The 17,451-nt window shown below is 42.2% G+C and overlaps 1 protein-coding gene across 1 annotated transcript in view; it reads right to left on the bottom strand.

The window, feature by feature from the left end:
* MELK (maternal embryonic leucine zipper kinase) overlaps positions 1–17,451 on the bottom strand; it is an 84,763-nt gene that overhangs the window by 24,077 nt on the left and 43,235 nt on the right. The window contains 3 exon segments of the mRNA XM_049772528.1: positions 7,676–7,762; positions 12,135–12,233; positions 15,277–15,345. Coding sequence (XP_049628485.1) covers positions 7,676–7,762; positions 12,135–12,233; positions 15,277–15,345 — 255 coding nt within the window.

Here is a 17,451-nt window from a genome sequence, read left to right as displayed (position 1 = left end):
CCTTGGGCTCTAGGAGTCAAACAATTGTTTGCTGCCTTTCTCCACTGCAGTACGCACTTGGCTTTATTCAGCTTTCTCCCTTCTCCACAATGTTATATCTGCCACTTACATAAATATTCAATTGTCATGACTGCCAAAAGCTGCATGGAGATTAATTTTGTCTCTTCTTTCATTCTCTTTATCCTTTGGAATGTTTTGCCTATTTATTCCTTTAGTATTATTTTAGTGGTTTCACTGAATTTAGATGTAAATCCATCTACTTGGTCCACTACACAGAATCAACAGCTTCTAAATATCATATTCGAGCCGAAGTAATAGCATAGTGGCAGGGTGTTTGCCTTGCACGTGAATGACCTAGGATGGACCTGGGTTCTCAGCATCCCATATGGTGCCCCAAGCCTGCCAGGAGTGATTTCAGAGTGCAGAGCCAGGAGTAACCCTGAGCACTGTCGGGGGTGGCCCAAAAACAAACAAACAAAAAATAATATTCATAAGACTCAGATTCACAGAGTTTGCAGTGTGTCGTCCCTGCATGAAGCAGAGCCTAGTTCAATACCCAGCACCATACTGTTTGTAAGGTGCAGACCTAGAAGCCCTAGATGTACAACAGGGTTGTCCAGGAAATACAATGTGCCAAAGGGCCTGAGCATTGCTGCATCCTCAGACCTTCCCACTAAATTCCATTCCAGCCTAGATGAAGACAAATCACCAAGCACAAATTAAAGTGTATTAAATCTGAATTATTATTCAGAATTATTATTAATGCTATCTATATTAATGTATCTCTTCACAAACTGTATGCTCCAGAGGTCTACCAACATTGATTTTATTGCCAAATTTTATCATTATCTATCTATAAACACAAAATCACATATAGGGCCAGAGCGATAGCACAGTGGTTTGCCTTGCAAACAGCTGACCCAGGAGGGACCCACGTTTGATTTTTAATATCCCATATGGTTTCACCAAGCCTGCCAGGAGTGACTTCTGAGCACAGAGCCAGGAGTAACCTCTAAGTGCCATCAGGTGTGGCCCAATAAACAAAGCAAAACAAAACAAATACATATATATATACACACACACACACACACATAAATATTAGATTCATAGCCACACTGACAGTGCTAAGGGATCACCCCTCACAATGCAAGGGGACCATAGGGGGTACTAGAGATTGAAACCAGGATGGCTACATGCAAAGCAAATGCCCTATCTGCCATACTACCGCTTTGGCCCAGTTTATATTTTAGATAACACAATCCTAACATGCTTTGAAATTATATAACATATTTATTGATCTACTAGTAGATGATGCATAAAATACATGAATAAAACAGATAACTATAGGGGCCAACCAGTTTCAATCCCCAGCATCCCAGATGGTCTCCTAAATCCTCCAGGAATGATTCCTGAGTGCAGTCAGGAGTAACCCCTGAGCACTGCTGAGTATGGCCCAAAAACAAAAACAGCAAAAGTAACCTCAATCCAGACATAAAGATGGGAGGAAAAGCTGGAAATTTTTTATAGAAGAAGTACTTGAGGAATGGGTAAAAACTATGCATTTATAATTATTCCTCATTTACCAAAAATCACAATAAAGGGCACACCAAAAGCTTCAAAGGCTGGAATGCATAGCTGGCAGGGAAGAGGTGACTAGACTGATCCCTGCCATTGCATGGCTTCTTGAGTACCATCAGGTACAGACCTGGTGGCCGCAAACCCCTGTGGGGTGGTCCTAAACCACAAAATTAGACTGAAGCATTTGCTATGGGGAAGGCAGGGACAGGAATGTGGCACTGAGGGTGGTAGGGGGTCTGTGTTTGATTACAAAACTGCTTGTGTACTTCCCACATCTATGACCTCAGATATGCTAGCCACCTTTGAAAAAGATGCCACAAACAGATTATAGCCAACTGTTCAAAAACAAGCTGCCATTTGCTTATCAACAATGATACAATCCAGGTACAACTAAGAATATACAAATAATGTTAGGACATTTAAAATGAGCTTCCTAGACATGCCTGGGAGTTTTGTAACTACCTGCAAAAAAAGCCCTTTTCCCTAGGAAGAAGTCTCTCTTCTGTTACTTTTTTTCTGGGGGGAGGGGGGGGGATGTCACACCTTGCAGCGCTCGGGGGTTACTCCTGGCTCTACACTCAGAAATCACCCTGGTAGGCTCAGGAGACCATATGGGATACCAGCATTCGAACCACTGTCCTTCTGTATGCAAGGCAAACACCCTACCTCCATGCTATCTCTCCGGCCCCTTCTGTTACTTTTTGCAACAGCCACTGCCACATCATTATGTTAAGATACACAGAGAGTTCTGGGCTCAGTAACATAAATCAGCACATTAGCCACACTCTTGGATGATGCTAAACCACTAATAACACAAATAAAACCCAATTAACTGTCTTTTCAGTTCACTTTTTTTTTTTTTTTTTTTTTGGTTTTTTGGTTTTTGGGCCACACCCAGCGGTGCTCAGGGGTTACTCCTGGCTGTCTGCTCAGAAATAGCTCCTGGCAGGCATGGGGGACCATATGGGACACCGGGATTCGAACCAACCAACCACCTTTGGTCCTGGATCGGTTGCTTACAAGGCAAACGCCACTGTGCTATCTCTCCGGGCCCTCAGTTCACTTTCTTAAGTCGGACGTCTGGGGCCGAAGCAATAGCACAGCGGTAAGTCCTTGCAGGCAGCCAACATAGGACCCCGGTTCAAATCCCAGCATCCCATATAATCCCCTGACCCTGCCAGGAGTAACTTCTGAGTGCAGAGCCAGGAGTAATCCCTGAGTGACGCCGGGTGTGACCCAAAAAACAAACAAACAAAAAGTCTAAAATCTGAAGGTAACAGATTTACCTGTTATAAAGAAGATTTCAATTTTAGATACCAAAGACCTTCATAATTCAGAAAGAGGCAGGGGATGAGGGAAGGAGAACAAACAGAGGACAAGGGAGATGACACAGCAGGTACAGCACTTGCCTTGCAACCCACCAACCTAGGTTTGAATTCTAGCACATTAAATGGTCCCTTGAGCCCCACAAGGAGTGATTAATGAGTACAGAGCCAGGAGTAAGTCTGGGTATGGCCCCAAACGCAAAATAAACAAATTAATAAATATCCAGGCACCTGGAGAGAAGACAAGCAATTACTCCTACAAAAAATTAGTCAAGGTGTGGCCACTATCCTCCTACCCTTGCTCCCCCAGATTCTGTATCTTTAAGTTTCTGCTGCCAGATCACAGGGCTGTTTGCCCTGCAGGGGTGGGGAAAGGGGTCTGTCTTCATCTGAGTAAGTGTTCATGGTTCCTCAGTAAGAAGTCCTAAGGGATAATCCACTGCTCTTCCAATCCAGGTCTCTCAGAGCTAAAACAAACAAACAAACAAAAACAAAACAAACAAACAAAAAAAACACAGGGAGAGGAAGGAAAACAATTGCTACAAGCTCCCAGACTCTCCTGTGTGAAGTTCCAGAGAACTTACATATAGCAATGTCCTTCCACCTTTTTAGAAGCCTGTGAATCAGCCTGTCTGCACACCGGTACTCAGCCCAGGGGTGAAAACCAAGGTGGTAGACCAGCGATTTTCATCTTTTCTCCTTTCTTAACGTGTTTTCTCCCAGTGCTAGTGACCAGAAGTTGAGGCCTTATTCATACATATGAGGTTAAGTGCTCTATTGCTGAACCACAGCCCTCACTTTCAATCTTTCTAAATATATACACCACCACTAAGGACCAACACAGGAAATTCTAAATTCTGTAGATGAAATGCAGGTTTGAATGCTGATATACACAGTATGGAGTTCTCCATAGCTAAGTATTTGGGCATAAAAGTGTTTCTCTTGTACAAAGATCAGTAGCATCATGCCTGCAAGGACCACACCAAAATAATCTCTCTCTCTGTCCTATCAAATCAGTCCCAAAAGGAAAAAGTGGTGCATCCAAATACCAAGTGTAAAACAAAACAAAACAAAAAACCTGAACTGTAACCACACCTGTAAATGCAGTCACCATATTCCAACCGGGCTAGCTCCATAGATTCTCTTTTCTCAAACAAGATGTAAACCATGCTGTGACAGATTATGGCTTCACCAGCTTATGCTGCACAAAACTGGCCATCTTGGGAGGAGAGGGTAGGCCACACCCCAGCCCTGCCAAAGCCATGCTTGCTGCCACCATCACCCAGAATCACCATTTCCCTCATGGTCCTGCTGCATCTGTGACCTCTATGTTTCCCTTCAGGGACACCAATCTGACCACTCTTTAGGTATGCCGGTTTTGGGTCTGATATCATCAGGACTTTTTGGAAGCAGTGAAAGGCACCCTCCCCATCTATTTTTCTTCTTCCAGGAGGCCTGGAAACCAAATACATGCTTCTAAAAATTGTAGTATCAGTAAGATAGTGCTTTGAATTACTGAACAACTTCATTTGTTTGATGCTGTCATCCCTAAAGGAATATTTGAAATTAACAAAATGGACAGCTAACAATTAGAGGTTACTCAACCTTCTGCCATTGTATTAATGACTTCATTAGAGATACAATCTTTTTCACAAATGTGCTCGCTACTGTATGTTTTCTTTCGTTTCTTCTATTCCACGTTTCTATTTTCAATAACTTTGCTTCCACTTTCTAAAACCAAATGTATTATAATCAACTATGTGATGCATTTTCTTTAAGTAGATAATTTTTTAAAAATTAATGTTTTTATTTCAAGATCATGGCTTTTATGTGGTGCTTACCTTTATTGTCGGAGTGCTCATTGGATATTTTATTTGACACTTCTTTTTGTACTGTTAGAGTGATTCACCTTTTTCCCCTTCGTCTCTCAAACCCATGATGAGAGTCTCTAGAAGGACTCCGCCCATTTTCGGCGTATTTGATTTTTACCCCAGTTTATTACTTTTCTCTTCTTCAAACAAAACCATGTAACTTTATCTATCTAGTCCCGCCTCCCAGTTACAGGAGGAAATAAGGGAACTACCAAGACCAAACAGGTATAAGACCACTACGCAAGTTAGGCACAGAGGAGACCACGTATTCTAGCAGCCATGGGGGTGAGGGAGGAAGATATGGGAAGTAGGATGGGAACAGAGGTGTAGGGAGAACAATTCGGTGATGGGAATCCCTCTGATATTAAGTTAACATGTACCTAAAATATTATTGTCAACAATATGTAAGCCACTATGATCAAAATAAAAATTATATTATTAATAAAAAATAATTAAATAAATTTACCAAAAACAAAAACTCCACAACTGAATGTCAAAGCTAGCTGTCCCAAGGTTCTCAATCAATTTGGGGTGGAGGTTGGGGGACAACTGGAGCGTGTAGGTGTTTGTGAGTTATTCCTAGTGGTGCTCAAGGGTTCTATGTGGTGATGGGGAACAAACTGGGGTCATGTGCAAGGCAAGCATTTTCACCTCTATATAATTTATCTTATCCACATTTGAGGTTCTCTAAACTAGAGGGTGCCTGGACCAATGTAACTTCAAAGACTCTCTAACCTAAGATTTTACACCTTTAAAAGTATTATCTAGGGGCTAAAGAGACAGCACAGCAGTAGGGCATTTGCCTTGCACATGACCAACCCAGGAGACAGTGGTTTGAATCCCAGCATCCCATATGGTCCCCTGAGCCTGCCAGGAGTGATTTCTGAGCACAGAGCCAGAAGTAACCCTTGAGCAATGACGGGTATTACCCAAAAACCAAAACAACAACAACAAAAAATAAGTAAATAAATATTATCTAAAGCAAAGTCTATTATCATTGCTTTCTGGCTATGCTTATGAAAGAATTATTTTAGAGGCTATAGATGTAGAGCACAGGCTCTGCAAGCATTCAAACAAGGCACCTCTTTCTACCAGCCCAAAACCTGAAAGAATTCCTCTGTATCTCCTCATCACTGAATTGTGGCTTTATTTTGGCAGTTAGAAAGCAAGGGAAAAAAAAAAAAATATATATATATATATATATATAAATCTTAAGTGATGAAAGACCTAGTACTAACCCAGGAAGAAGAGCAGGTGTGAGCCCTGCCCATCAGAGACAGCTATAAATGCTTTCTCTAGAGAGGAAAAATAAAAGTATGGGGACCAGAGTGATAGCACAGTAGTAGGGTGTTTGCCTTGCACATGGCCAACCCTGGACGAACTCCATTTTGATTCCTGGCATCCCATATGGTCCCCCAAGCCTGGCAGGAATGACTTCTGAGCGCAGAGTCAACAATAAGCCAGTGCCGACGGGTGTGACCCAAAAACAAAAACAAACGAACAGAAAAAAAGAAAGAAAAAGAAAGTATGTTGAGAGATTAAGCATACATTTTTTTTCCATGCTGGAAATCATAATTATACTTTCACTGTATTTGGTGCATAAATGTAGAGAGGACAGGATGCTACAGAGCTGCTTTTAGTAAGAACACTGCTTTGTGGCTTCCTATAAGAATTTCTACAATGGGCCGGGTAGGTGGCGCTGGAGGTAAGGTGTCTGCCTTGCAAGCGCTAGCCAAGGAAGGACCTCGGTTCGATCCCCCGGCGTCCCATATGGTCCCCCCAAGCCAGGGGCGATTTCTGAGCACATAGCCAGGAGTAACCCCTGAGCATCAAACGGGTGTGGACCAAAAACCAAAAAAAAAAAAAAAAAAAGAATTTCTACAAGAATCCAAGTTCCAAGATAGAAAATTCAAAGAGTCAAAATCTGAATTCTGCTTATTCTTGGGACTTGTATGCTCTGTTTTTGTTTTTTTTAACCAATAGTTCTCTTTAATCATTGTCAATTAGGGCTGTAGAGCACACTCAATCATGTTCAGGGATCACTCCAGAAAGGGCTGGGAGGTGAAAAAGGAGCCATACGCAATGCTGGGGATTAAACTAGGGTTAGCCATGTGCAAGGCAAGCACCCTTACCTGCTGTACTAAATAACCAATCCCTCGATGTCATTTTTTTTTTTTTTTTTTTTTTTAGTTTTTGGGCCACACCCATTTGACGCTCAGGGGTTACTCCTGGCTACGCGCTCAGAAATCACCCCTGGCTTGGGGGACCATATGGGACACCGGGGGATCGAACCGCGGTCCATCCGCTTGCAAGGCAGACACCTAACCTGTAGCGCCACCTTCCCGGTCCCATCTCGATGTCATTTTTAAGAAAGAACACCCAACAGACATCACAAAAGAGGAGAATTCATGCATAAATAAGTGTGGTATTTACTCCCATAGTTTTTTGTTTTGTTTTGTTTTGTTTTGTTTTTGAAGCACACCCAGAGGTGCTCAGTGGTTATTCCTAGTTCTGTGCTCAGAAATTACTCCTGGAAGGCTTGGGGAATCATATGGGATACGGGAATCAAACCAAGGCCAGCTGCTTGAAAGGTCCTACCCTCTGTACTATTTCTCTGGGCCTTGCTATTCTTAATGTCTATTCTTTTATTTTATTTTATTTTATTTTATTTGTTTTTTGGGTCACACCCGGCAGCAATCAGAGGTTACTCGTGGCTTGACGCTCAGAAATCACTCCTGGCAGGCTCGGGGAACCATATGGGATGCCAGGAGTTGAACCACCGTCCTTCTGCATGCAAGGCAAACGCCTTACCTCCAAGCTATCTCTCCAGCCCCAATGTCTATTCTTAATACAAATCAAAGAAATGAGATCCTGCTCTCACATTCATGGTATATTTCTTACCAATGAAATTAAATCCTCCATCATTTGTCTGTTTTTTCTGTGATGCACAGAAAGTTCTGTTATACAGTCTTCATCAAGGTGAATAAACTACAAAAAAAAAAGATAAATTTTATTAATACAAAAATTCTGTTTTTGAAATTTTAAATAAGTATCAGTACCTTGTCAAACCAAAAACCAATATGCAGAAAACAATCCAACCTATCAAACTCTTAGGAAAACATCCTGACTTTTATATCCACAAATGACAACAGGAAAATGCTCACATACACCCCACACACACACACACATCTGCATCATCATCTGGTTCATCATTTAAATGCAGTGGGACAGTCAATGGAGAATCTTATGGCTCCCTACCGAGAGACCAGTAAAAACATTTTTCTTCAAAAGTCTAGTAATCCTAGTATCTAAACTCAAGGATGACGCAAAGAAAAAGTGATTTAGCCTTGCAGCAACACATCCTTCAGGCTATGTTTTGGCTTGCACAATACAAAGAGCACCCCCATTATTTTTTTATTTTGTGCCACACATGTCAGTGCTCAAAAGTTATTCCTTGCTCTGCACTCTGCGACTCCTGGCAGTCTCAGGTGGGGTCCTGAGGATCAAATCCAAGTCAGCCACATACAAAACAAGCACTCTACCCACTGTACTATCGCTCCAGCCTCACCAGGAGCCCTTCTGAAAGTGGTGTCAACGATGCTGCAGTCACCAACATGCTGAGTGAGGGCCTCCTATCTTCCTGCAACTTAGCTGTGCAAAGCACAATTTAAGAACAGAAGTGAAGAAAGTATACAAACTTCTTTTCTGCTAGGCTAGAGTGATAGTACAATAGGTGGGGCACTTGCATTGCACATGGCCAACCTAGCATCCCCAATATCAATCCCCTGCATCCTCTAAACCCCCCAAGGAGTATTTCCTGAGTGCAGAGTTAGGAGCAACACTTGAGTACTGCCAGGAGTAGACCCAAAACAAAAATCTTTTTTGCTAAAGAAAGGAAAACACCCAAATTTTCTGATCCGTCTATGAGGACTTTCCAGTGTGTGCATTCTCTTCACAACAGCCCTGGAGTAAGCCCAAGTAATACGAGGTGTGACCTGAATATAAACAAAAGCCACAAAAGTGTTGGGCTAGAGATTTAGTCTAACTGAGAACACCCTTTGCACAAGGGAGATCCAGGTTTGATCCCTGCTCTGTACCGGATATACTTGAGCAGAACCAGGAGTAGACCAGAGAACTCAGTGATGGGCTCCCAAACACTGAAGGAATAAGATAATAAAGTCTATAGGATAGTGAGTGACTCTTAAAGGTATTTTCCTAGTACTCTATCCACCTTGTACTAAGACACAACAGGATATTATGTTCTATTAAATGTTCTATTATAGTTATCACCTCAATTCCAGCAATTACTGTACTAAGATAAAAGGAAAATGATACTTTTTTTGTAAAACTCAAAGCTACTTTGTACTATATCCTAATTTCAAGGAACTTTTGTGTTGTTTTCAAATAACTTTTGTGTCATTGCAATCAGAGTCTTTCTTCATTAGCCAAGTGTATGTACAAAGCTGACAGCCACAGAGGAGCATGTATCCTATGAGGATGGCATCTAGGAAAACAGCAAAGTCTCCCACAAACGGAGAAATGATGACCCCCAATGGTGGAACAAAGGATTGGCACTACACTCTGCACTCAGAGAGCAGACACCCTCCTTTCACCCAGATAACACAGACATTCCACTCTCCACCCACAAGAAGACATCCCATTCTCCACCCGGGGAGCACGCAGCAGCTCTCCTAGAGAGTGGCCCTCCTCAGGCATCCTATTTATATCCATATTTCTGAGCCTTAGGCTCTTTGGTTTGGCAACAGTGAGAATTAAGTTGTAGTTCTAATTGTATTTGTTCTAGAGCAAATGAGATGTCATACAGGTTCTTTAGGACAATAAGAGAAATTTTAGAAACAGTCACTCAGAAGAATTAGGAGGGATTTCAACACTAGCTGTAAGACCTGAGCAAGCAGATCACTAACAAGCTAAAGACAATGCATGCATAGTTTCTGGCCACTAAGGAGAGTATTTCTTTTCTTTTTTTTATTTTTGGTTTTTGGGTCATACCCGGCGGCGCTCAGGGTTTACTCCTGGCTCTATGCTCAGAAATCGCCCCTGGCAGGCTCAGGGGACCATATGGGATGGGGGGATTCGAACCACCGACCTTCAGCACTAAAGGCAAATGACTTGCTATCTCTCTGGCCCCAGGAGAGTATTTCTATTTACTAGTGTGATTACTCTAGAAAGTAAGTACCTCATAGCCATACTACACTGGGGCATGTCTGTTCCCCACCTCCAAGCTATTCTGTTGACCCATGCTCATATCAGTTCACTACAGAGGTTATAGTGGGTTATCAGAAAACATGTCCCAATGATCTGCAAAGGCAAATCCTTTAAAGTATTTGAGTATTTTTCTCATACATATCTGTATAAAGATACATTATTTTCCATATGCTTCAATCAAAACATTTCAAAACATGAAGGTAGAAGATGAGCCCAACGTGTCTCATTAAACCAGACTTTGAAGAAATCTGTAGATAAAAAGCAATGCTATTCTTCTCTCTAGATTAATCTTTAATTGTTCAATTTTGGTTTGGGGACCATATATATCAGTAGTGTTCATGGGTTACTCCTGGTTCTGCGCTCAGGCATTACTTCTGGTGGGTGCAGGAAACCATAAGAGATGCCAGATATAGAAACTGGGTTCATCTTGTGCAGGGCAAGCATTCTACTCACTATACTATCTCTCCCCCCACATTACTTTTAAGTAAATAAGTAAATCTGATGATCACTATGAAAAAAATCTTCAGACATAAACATTTGAGGGGCAGGAGAGATAGCACATTGGGCAGGGCATTTGCGTTGCACTCAGCCAACCCAGGTTAGAACCCCGATACCCCATGTGGTCCACCAAGCACCACCAAGAGTGTGACTCCTGAGTAAAAAGTCAGGAGTAACCCCTGAGCGATGCTGGCTATGGTCCTAAAACAATGAAAACTATTTGAAAGCTTTTGAAATTTTATCACCACTCTGGGAAATAGAACTGGTTTAGTCTACATTTTATAGCTGAATAAATAGTTTTGACAAGATTAAGTAACTTGTTCATGATTCCCAGAGCACTGTTCACACAAGCCTGAATACACATGAGTAACACTGGGAACTTATAAAAATATTAATGGCCAGAAAAGATATCAAAAGGGTAGGGTATTTGCCTTGCATACATCTGACCTTTATTGAGTCGGATCCCCACCACCACATATGGTCCCTGAGCACCAACCTGAATGATCCCTAAGCACACACCTAGGAGTAAGGTTTGAGTATAACTATGTATGATCCCATAATAAAATTTAAAAAAAGAAAAAGGTTCAGAGAGCACATTTGCTGCATGAAGGAGGCCCTGTATGATCCCCCTCGGTACCTTTTGAAGCAACCTGAGTATAAAGCTAGAAGTATCCCCTAATCACTACTGGGTATACACACATACATACACACACGGGCTGGGACACACACACACACACACACACACACACACACACACACACACGCTGGAACATATTGGAATCATAGGTGTACTTAAATCTGGTCCCAAGCACCAACAAAGAAAGCCCTCAAGTGCCAGCATAACCAAAACAATAACAACAGCAACATTGTGTGTATATCTATACAAATCTATGTAGATATAGATATCCATTGAGTGTATATAAATTAAATATATCTATCTCCACTAACTGTCCTGACATGGGTACATGCAGAATTTTTATTTTTCCTGTAGGACCTGGCAACTTTTCAATGCAGCGAAATTCAGAAGCACTGTATCAGGGAGCTCGTGTGAAGGTTATAGCCAATGCCCAGCATGCGAAGGTCCTGGGTTCAATTCTAAACACTGAATGGTCCCAATCACTGAATGTAGCCCTAGAGGGTCCCTGCACCACAGGGTTGAGTAGAGAATTATCAGGTCCTCCCAACCAGTCTAAATAATGCCAACAATGGGCCCCATGCTCCTTAAACACTGCTTGGCAAACTGCTCCCAAAAATAAGATTAAAGAGGACAGGCAAGATTAAGAGGAGAAAGGGCCAGAGAGATAGCATGGAGGTCAGGCATTTGCCTTGCATGCAGAAGGACCATGGTTCGGATCCCAGCATCCCATATGGTCCCCCAAGCCTGCCAGGGGCAATTTCTAAGCATAGAGCCAGGAATAACCCCTGAGCTCAGCCAGGTAAGATCCAAAAAAAAACAAAACAAAACAAAAAAGATTGAGAGGAGAAGCAAATATATAATTAAGGTACAAGTCTCCTAAACACCAAACTGCTAAGTAAATCTACAAATACATTTTCCTTCATATTTAGAAATCACATCACTGTAGATTAAATTCACACAAGTTTTAAAAAAATTTAACTGGATTTTTATTTTACTTACAGAATTCTTGCTTTGCCACTCAACAGGACAAATATAATCTTGCATGATCCAGGGATGGCTCAATAGATTCCTCATGGAAATTCGTTTCTTGGGGTCCACCTAGTGGCCATTAGGAAGTAGCTTGTGATTAACATTTTAAACAGAACAGAACAGAGAACTCTCATCCTAAGAACTCAAAAATTCATCAGAACACATGTAAACTTTATCAACTCAAAAACGGTTGTGAAAGACCTTAAAATGGCCTTGGAATGAATTCTTTAAGGGAGGCAATAGAGGGAGAAAGGGGCTGGAAAAAAAGCTATAACAACCAAGACAGGCTTAGAAGATAAGTGTTTAACAAACACCAACTTCATTGGTATGGACATTATTCATGAGTTCAGTCGATCTATTGTATGATGTAATAGTCTTTTGCTGGGAAACCTATTCACAGGAAATATTCACCAATTTAATATTCAAACAGCCACAATGCAGGGCATTCTTACTGAACATGCAATCTGGACCTCCAATAAGCTCACCATCACAGGAACACCTTGAAAAGCACACCTTTCTTTTCCATTTTTAAATTTTCAAGGGTGAGGAGAAAAAAATTAATCAACAAATATTAAGTTTCGGGGAGCTTGAAAGAAAGGAGGAGATGTTTTCAATCTTTTTATGGAGATTTGGTGGTCTGGTCTACTTAATCAAAGTGGGAGAGCCTATGAATAAAAAGTAGATATGTCTTAACAGATTAAAAAAAAAAAACAACCTTAAATAAAACAAAAAAAAATAGCCTGCTCCAACAAGCATTCATATTTACAAAGTGCTTCTTATTTATTCCATTTTCTCTTCATAACTATACACAACTAAGGTCAGAGTGAGAATCCCTTTGTGACTGGTCAGAGTCACTTTTTAAACTTTTTAAACAGGGGGCCAGTTCACTGTCCCTCAGAGGTAAAGCCAGATTATGGTAAAAAAAAAAAATTATGAACAAATTCCTATGCATACTGCATCTATCTTATTTTGAAGTGAAGAAGCAAAACGAGAACAAATACAATATGTAGCCCACGAGCCATAGTTTGAGGACCACTGGTAGAGAGTAAAGAGTAAACAGAGTAGAGAGCTAGACTTTTGCTCTCCTATTTCTACCTCAGAGGTATTCTATTAAATCAGTTTTTTTCTTGAGGAGTGGGAGGAGTTTGGACCACAGATGTGATGTTCAGTGATTACTCCTGGCTCTGCACTCAGAATCACTCCTGGTAGTTCTCAGGGGACCATATAGTATGTCAGGTATCAAACCTGGGTTTGAGTAAACCCAGCTACGTACAAAAGCCCTACCTACTATACTATCTATCTCTCTAGCTCCCTAAATCAATTGTTAAAAAGTGGTCCCAAAACTAGCAGCAGTGAGTGTTTGCAAATTTGGGGAGGGGGGGGGCACAAATGGCGGTACTCAAGGGTTATTCCTGTCTCTGCACTCAGAAATTGCTCCTAGCAGGCTCCAGGATCATATGGGATACCAGGGATTGAATGCAATTGGCCACCTGCAAGGCAAACACCTTACCCGATGTGCTATCTCTCTAGCCCCCAAGAGCATTTGCAAATTCTAATCCTACCACAGAACTTAACTATTCTTGGAGCAGGACCCAGCAATCTGTGTTTTAACAAATCCATCTGGAAAACCTGAGACATGTTAAAGTATAAGAACCATTGTACTATATTATCCAGACTCACTCAATTGTACATCAATTTATGAAGTCACTTATTTGATGCTTATTATATACCTTATAAGCAAAAACATGGAACAAGAAAACAGAAGGTGCTTTAAAAAAAAATAAAAGCATTTGTTTAGAAGTGGAGTTCATTGGTTAACACAAGCTTTGCATGCACAAGGCCCTAGGATCAATGCCTGACACTCAAAAACAAATTAAAAAAGTAATTTTTTTTTTTGGTTTTTGGGCCACACCCAGCAGCGCTCAGGAGTTACTCCTGGCTCTGCACTCAGAAATCGATCCTGGAAGGCTGGGGGGTGGAAGGAACATATGGGATGCCAGGAATTGAACCCAGGTCCATCCTGGGCAGGCCACATGTAAGGCAAATGCCCTACCACTGTGCTATTTCTTTGGCCCCAAATTAAAAAAAAATTTTTAAATCTTTATTTAAGCAGCATGATTACAAGCATGTTTGTAGTTGGGTTTCAGTCATAAACGAATTAACCCCCCCCCCCCCCAAATCAGGGCCGGAGAGATAGCATGAAGGTAGGGCATTTGCCTTTCATGCAGAAAGACAGTGGTTCAAATCCCGGCATCCCATAAGGTCCCCTGAGCCTGCCAGGAGCGATTTCTGAGAGCAGAGCCTGAAGTAACCCCTGAGCGATGCCAGGTGTGGCCCAAAAACCAAAAACCAAACAACAATAACAACAAAAAGAATACCCCCCCCATCACCAATGCAACAGTCCCATCACCTACACCCTCCTCCCCACCCCCACCCCTGCCTGTATTCCTAACAGTCATTCTACTTCTTTAAATTGCAAATGTTTTTACAACGTAATTGTTGGGTTACATCTTATTTTACCTAAAAGTTTATCCCTGGATCCTTCATATGTTTCTTTACAAAGATTGTCTTACTTGTAAAACTCAGTGGTTTACTGCCCCACCCAGGGGTGATCTCTGTACTCAATAAAAACAGCAGTTCTGGCAGGCAGAGAGCTCCATACTAGGTAGAAGACTGCCAGACTACATGGGTTTCACCCTCAGCCTGGTCTGGATTATTTCCTGTGCGACCCTGATTCAGACTCGTTCACTTGGGCTTGTGATACGGTGATGGGGGTGATTTTACACATAATTAAGAAGCATCTAGCGGAGGATATGTACAGAATAGATATGATGAAAGAAATCTGGTAAGCTGGTAAAATAATGTTGTATTAAAGGCACCTGAAAGTTGAATCAGGAGCCAAATAGAAGAAAACAAGTAACATGCAACCAATCCCAGCACCACAGTCTCCAAAGCACTGCCAAGGATCATTCCTGAAAACAGAGCCAGAAGTAGCCCCTAAATGCTGCTGGATATGGCCCCGATTAAGATCCTGATAGCTTCCAAGATCTGTTGGGTCAGACAATAAATAACCTAATTAAATGTGGAGAAGCAAATAAAAATCAAAACTTACCTGCAACATTTGTTGAAGAAGCAGAATACTACTAGGAGAGAGCCACTTAGGGACTTCGTACTTCCCTCTCTACAAATAAAAAACATTGAAGGAATTAGGCTGAATCAAAACTAACACAAATTTCTAAGATACCAACATACCAGACTTTCTTTTCTTCTCCTTTTTTTAATCACACCTGATGATGCTCAGGGGTAACTCCCAACTCTGTACTCAGGAATCACTCCAGGTGGGGCACAGGGTACCATAAGGGACAGATGCCAGGGATTAAACCCAGGCCATCCACATGTAAGGTTGCCCTACCTATTGTACTATTGCTCTGGAGTTTGTTTTTTACTTTTGGTTTTCTACCACTCTCCTTCTCTGGGGATTCCAATTTTCCCCTTCAAATTCATAGTATTACTCAATAAACTTGCTTCACTTCCGCAGAAAAAGGGGTCAGTAATTCCAGCCAGATTCCAGGGATATGGACTAGAATGATAGCACAGTGGTAGGGCCTTTGACTTGCATGCAGATGACCCAGGACGGACATGGAGTTCAATCTTCGGGATCCCATATGGTCCCCCGAGCCAGGAGCAATTACTGAGTGCAAAGCCAGGAGTAACCCCTGAGCACCACTGGGTGTGCCCCCACAAAAGAGAGAAACAGAGAGAGAGATAAAGAAAATGAGGCACTTAGAAGGGTTGTTTGTTTGTTTTATGGCCACACCCTGACACTCAGGGGTTACTCCTGGCTATGCACTCAGAAATCGCTCCTGGCTTGGTGAACATAAGGGACGCCGGGTATCAAATCACAGTCTGTCCTGGGTCAGCAGTGTTCAAGACAAACGCCCTACCACTGCACTATCGCACAGGTCTCATCAGCAGAATATTTTATACATACAAGATAATAAGTATTTTCAGTCACAGGCTAAAGCAATAATACAGCATGCAGTGTTTAACTTGTATGCGGTTAATCTGGGTTATATCCTTGACACCTCACATGGTCCCCAAGCATTGTTAGGAGTAACCCTAGAGCCTGCCAGAGCAGCTCCAGAGCAGCATGTGGCTCTTTTGAAGCTTTGCCCCGGCTTGAACAGCAGGGCCAATAGCAGGGGGAACAGGGAGCTGTATCACTTAAATATTGTAATTGGCTATTAATTTGCACAATTATGTGTTTTACATTGTTAAGTGAAAAAGTTATTTTTTCTTCAGATCTACAGCTACAGGATCCTGTATTAAGAGAAGAAATAATGTATTCAGTGCTATATTTGTTTTAAATGTTTCAATGGTTTTGCCGCTCCCAGGTTGTTTTTTCCTTCAGAAACCAGTCCAAGTGGCTCTTTTATGTCTTAAATGTTGCCGGCCCCTGCCCTAGAGAATCACTGAGTGTAGCACCCCCCCCCAAAAAAGTGTCATTAGTCTGAAATAAATAGGATACAAATGAGTAAAAAACAGTAAAGCAAAGATGGATGTGTGGGCCAAAGCCAGGCATGTTGGGAGTCTTAAGACATCAGTGTAGGGCCCGGAGAGATAACACAGCGGCGTTTGCCTTGCAAGCAGCCGATCCAGGACCAAAGGTGGTTGGTTCGAATCCCTGTGTCCCATATGGTCCCCCGTGCCTGCCAGGAGCTATTTCTGAGCAGACAGCCAGGAGTAACCCCTGAGCATCGCCGGGTGTGGCCCAAAAACAAAAACAAAAATAAACAAACAAACAAAAAAGACATCAGTGTAGCAGGCCCAAGCGATAGCACAATGGTAGGGCGTTTGCCTTGCACATGGCTGACCTAGGATGGACCTCTGTTCGATCCCCCGGTGTCCCATATGGTGCCCCAAGCCAGGAGCAATTTCTGAGTGCATAGCCAGGGGTAACCCCTGAGCATCACCAGGTGTGGCCCAAAAAACGAAAGTGAAAGAGGGAAAGGAGTGAGAGAGAGGAGAGAAGAGGAGAAAGAGGGAAAGAGAGAGAGAGAGAGAAAGAGAGAGAGAGAGAGAGAGAGAGAGAGAAGAGAGAGAGAGATCAATGTAGAAAGGAAAGCCAGAGTCAATCTGAAGGCTGCCACCTACCCTCCCAAAGAAGCCAACATGCAGCATCCTCAGGGGCTCAGCCCTCCTCCTGAGAGCATACCATCCACTCACAACATTCCCCAAAGGGGCAGATGAGATACCACAGCAGTAGGACGTTTGCCTTTCACACAGC

This window comes from Suncus etruscus, chromosome 1 (assembly GCF_024139225.1).
Source record: "Suncus etruscus isolate mSunEtr1 chromosome 1, mSunEtr1.pri.cur, whole genome shotgun sequence".
NCBI lineage: Eukaryota > Metazoa > Chordata > Mammalia > Eulipotyphla > Soricidae > Suncus > Suncus etruscus.
The sequence above is the reverse complement of the archived record's forward strand: the minus strand, read 5'-3'. Positions and strand labels throughout refer to the sequence as shown.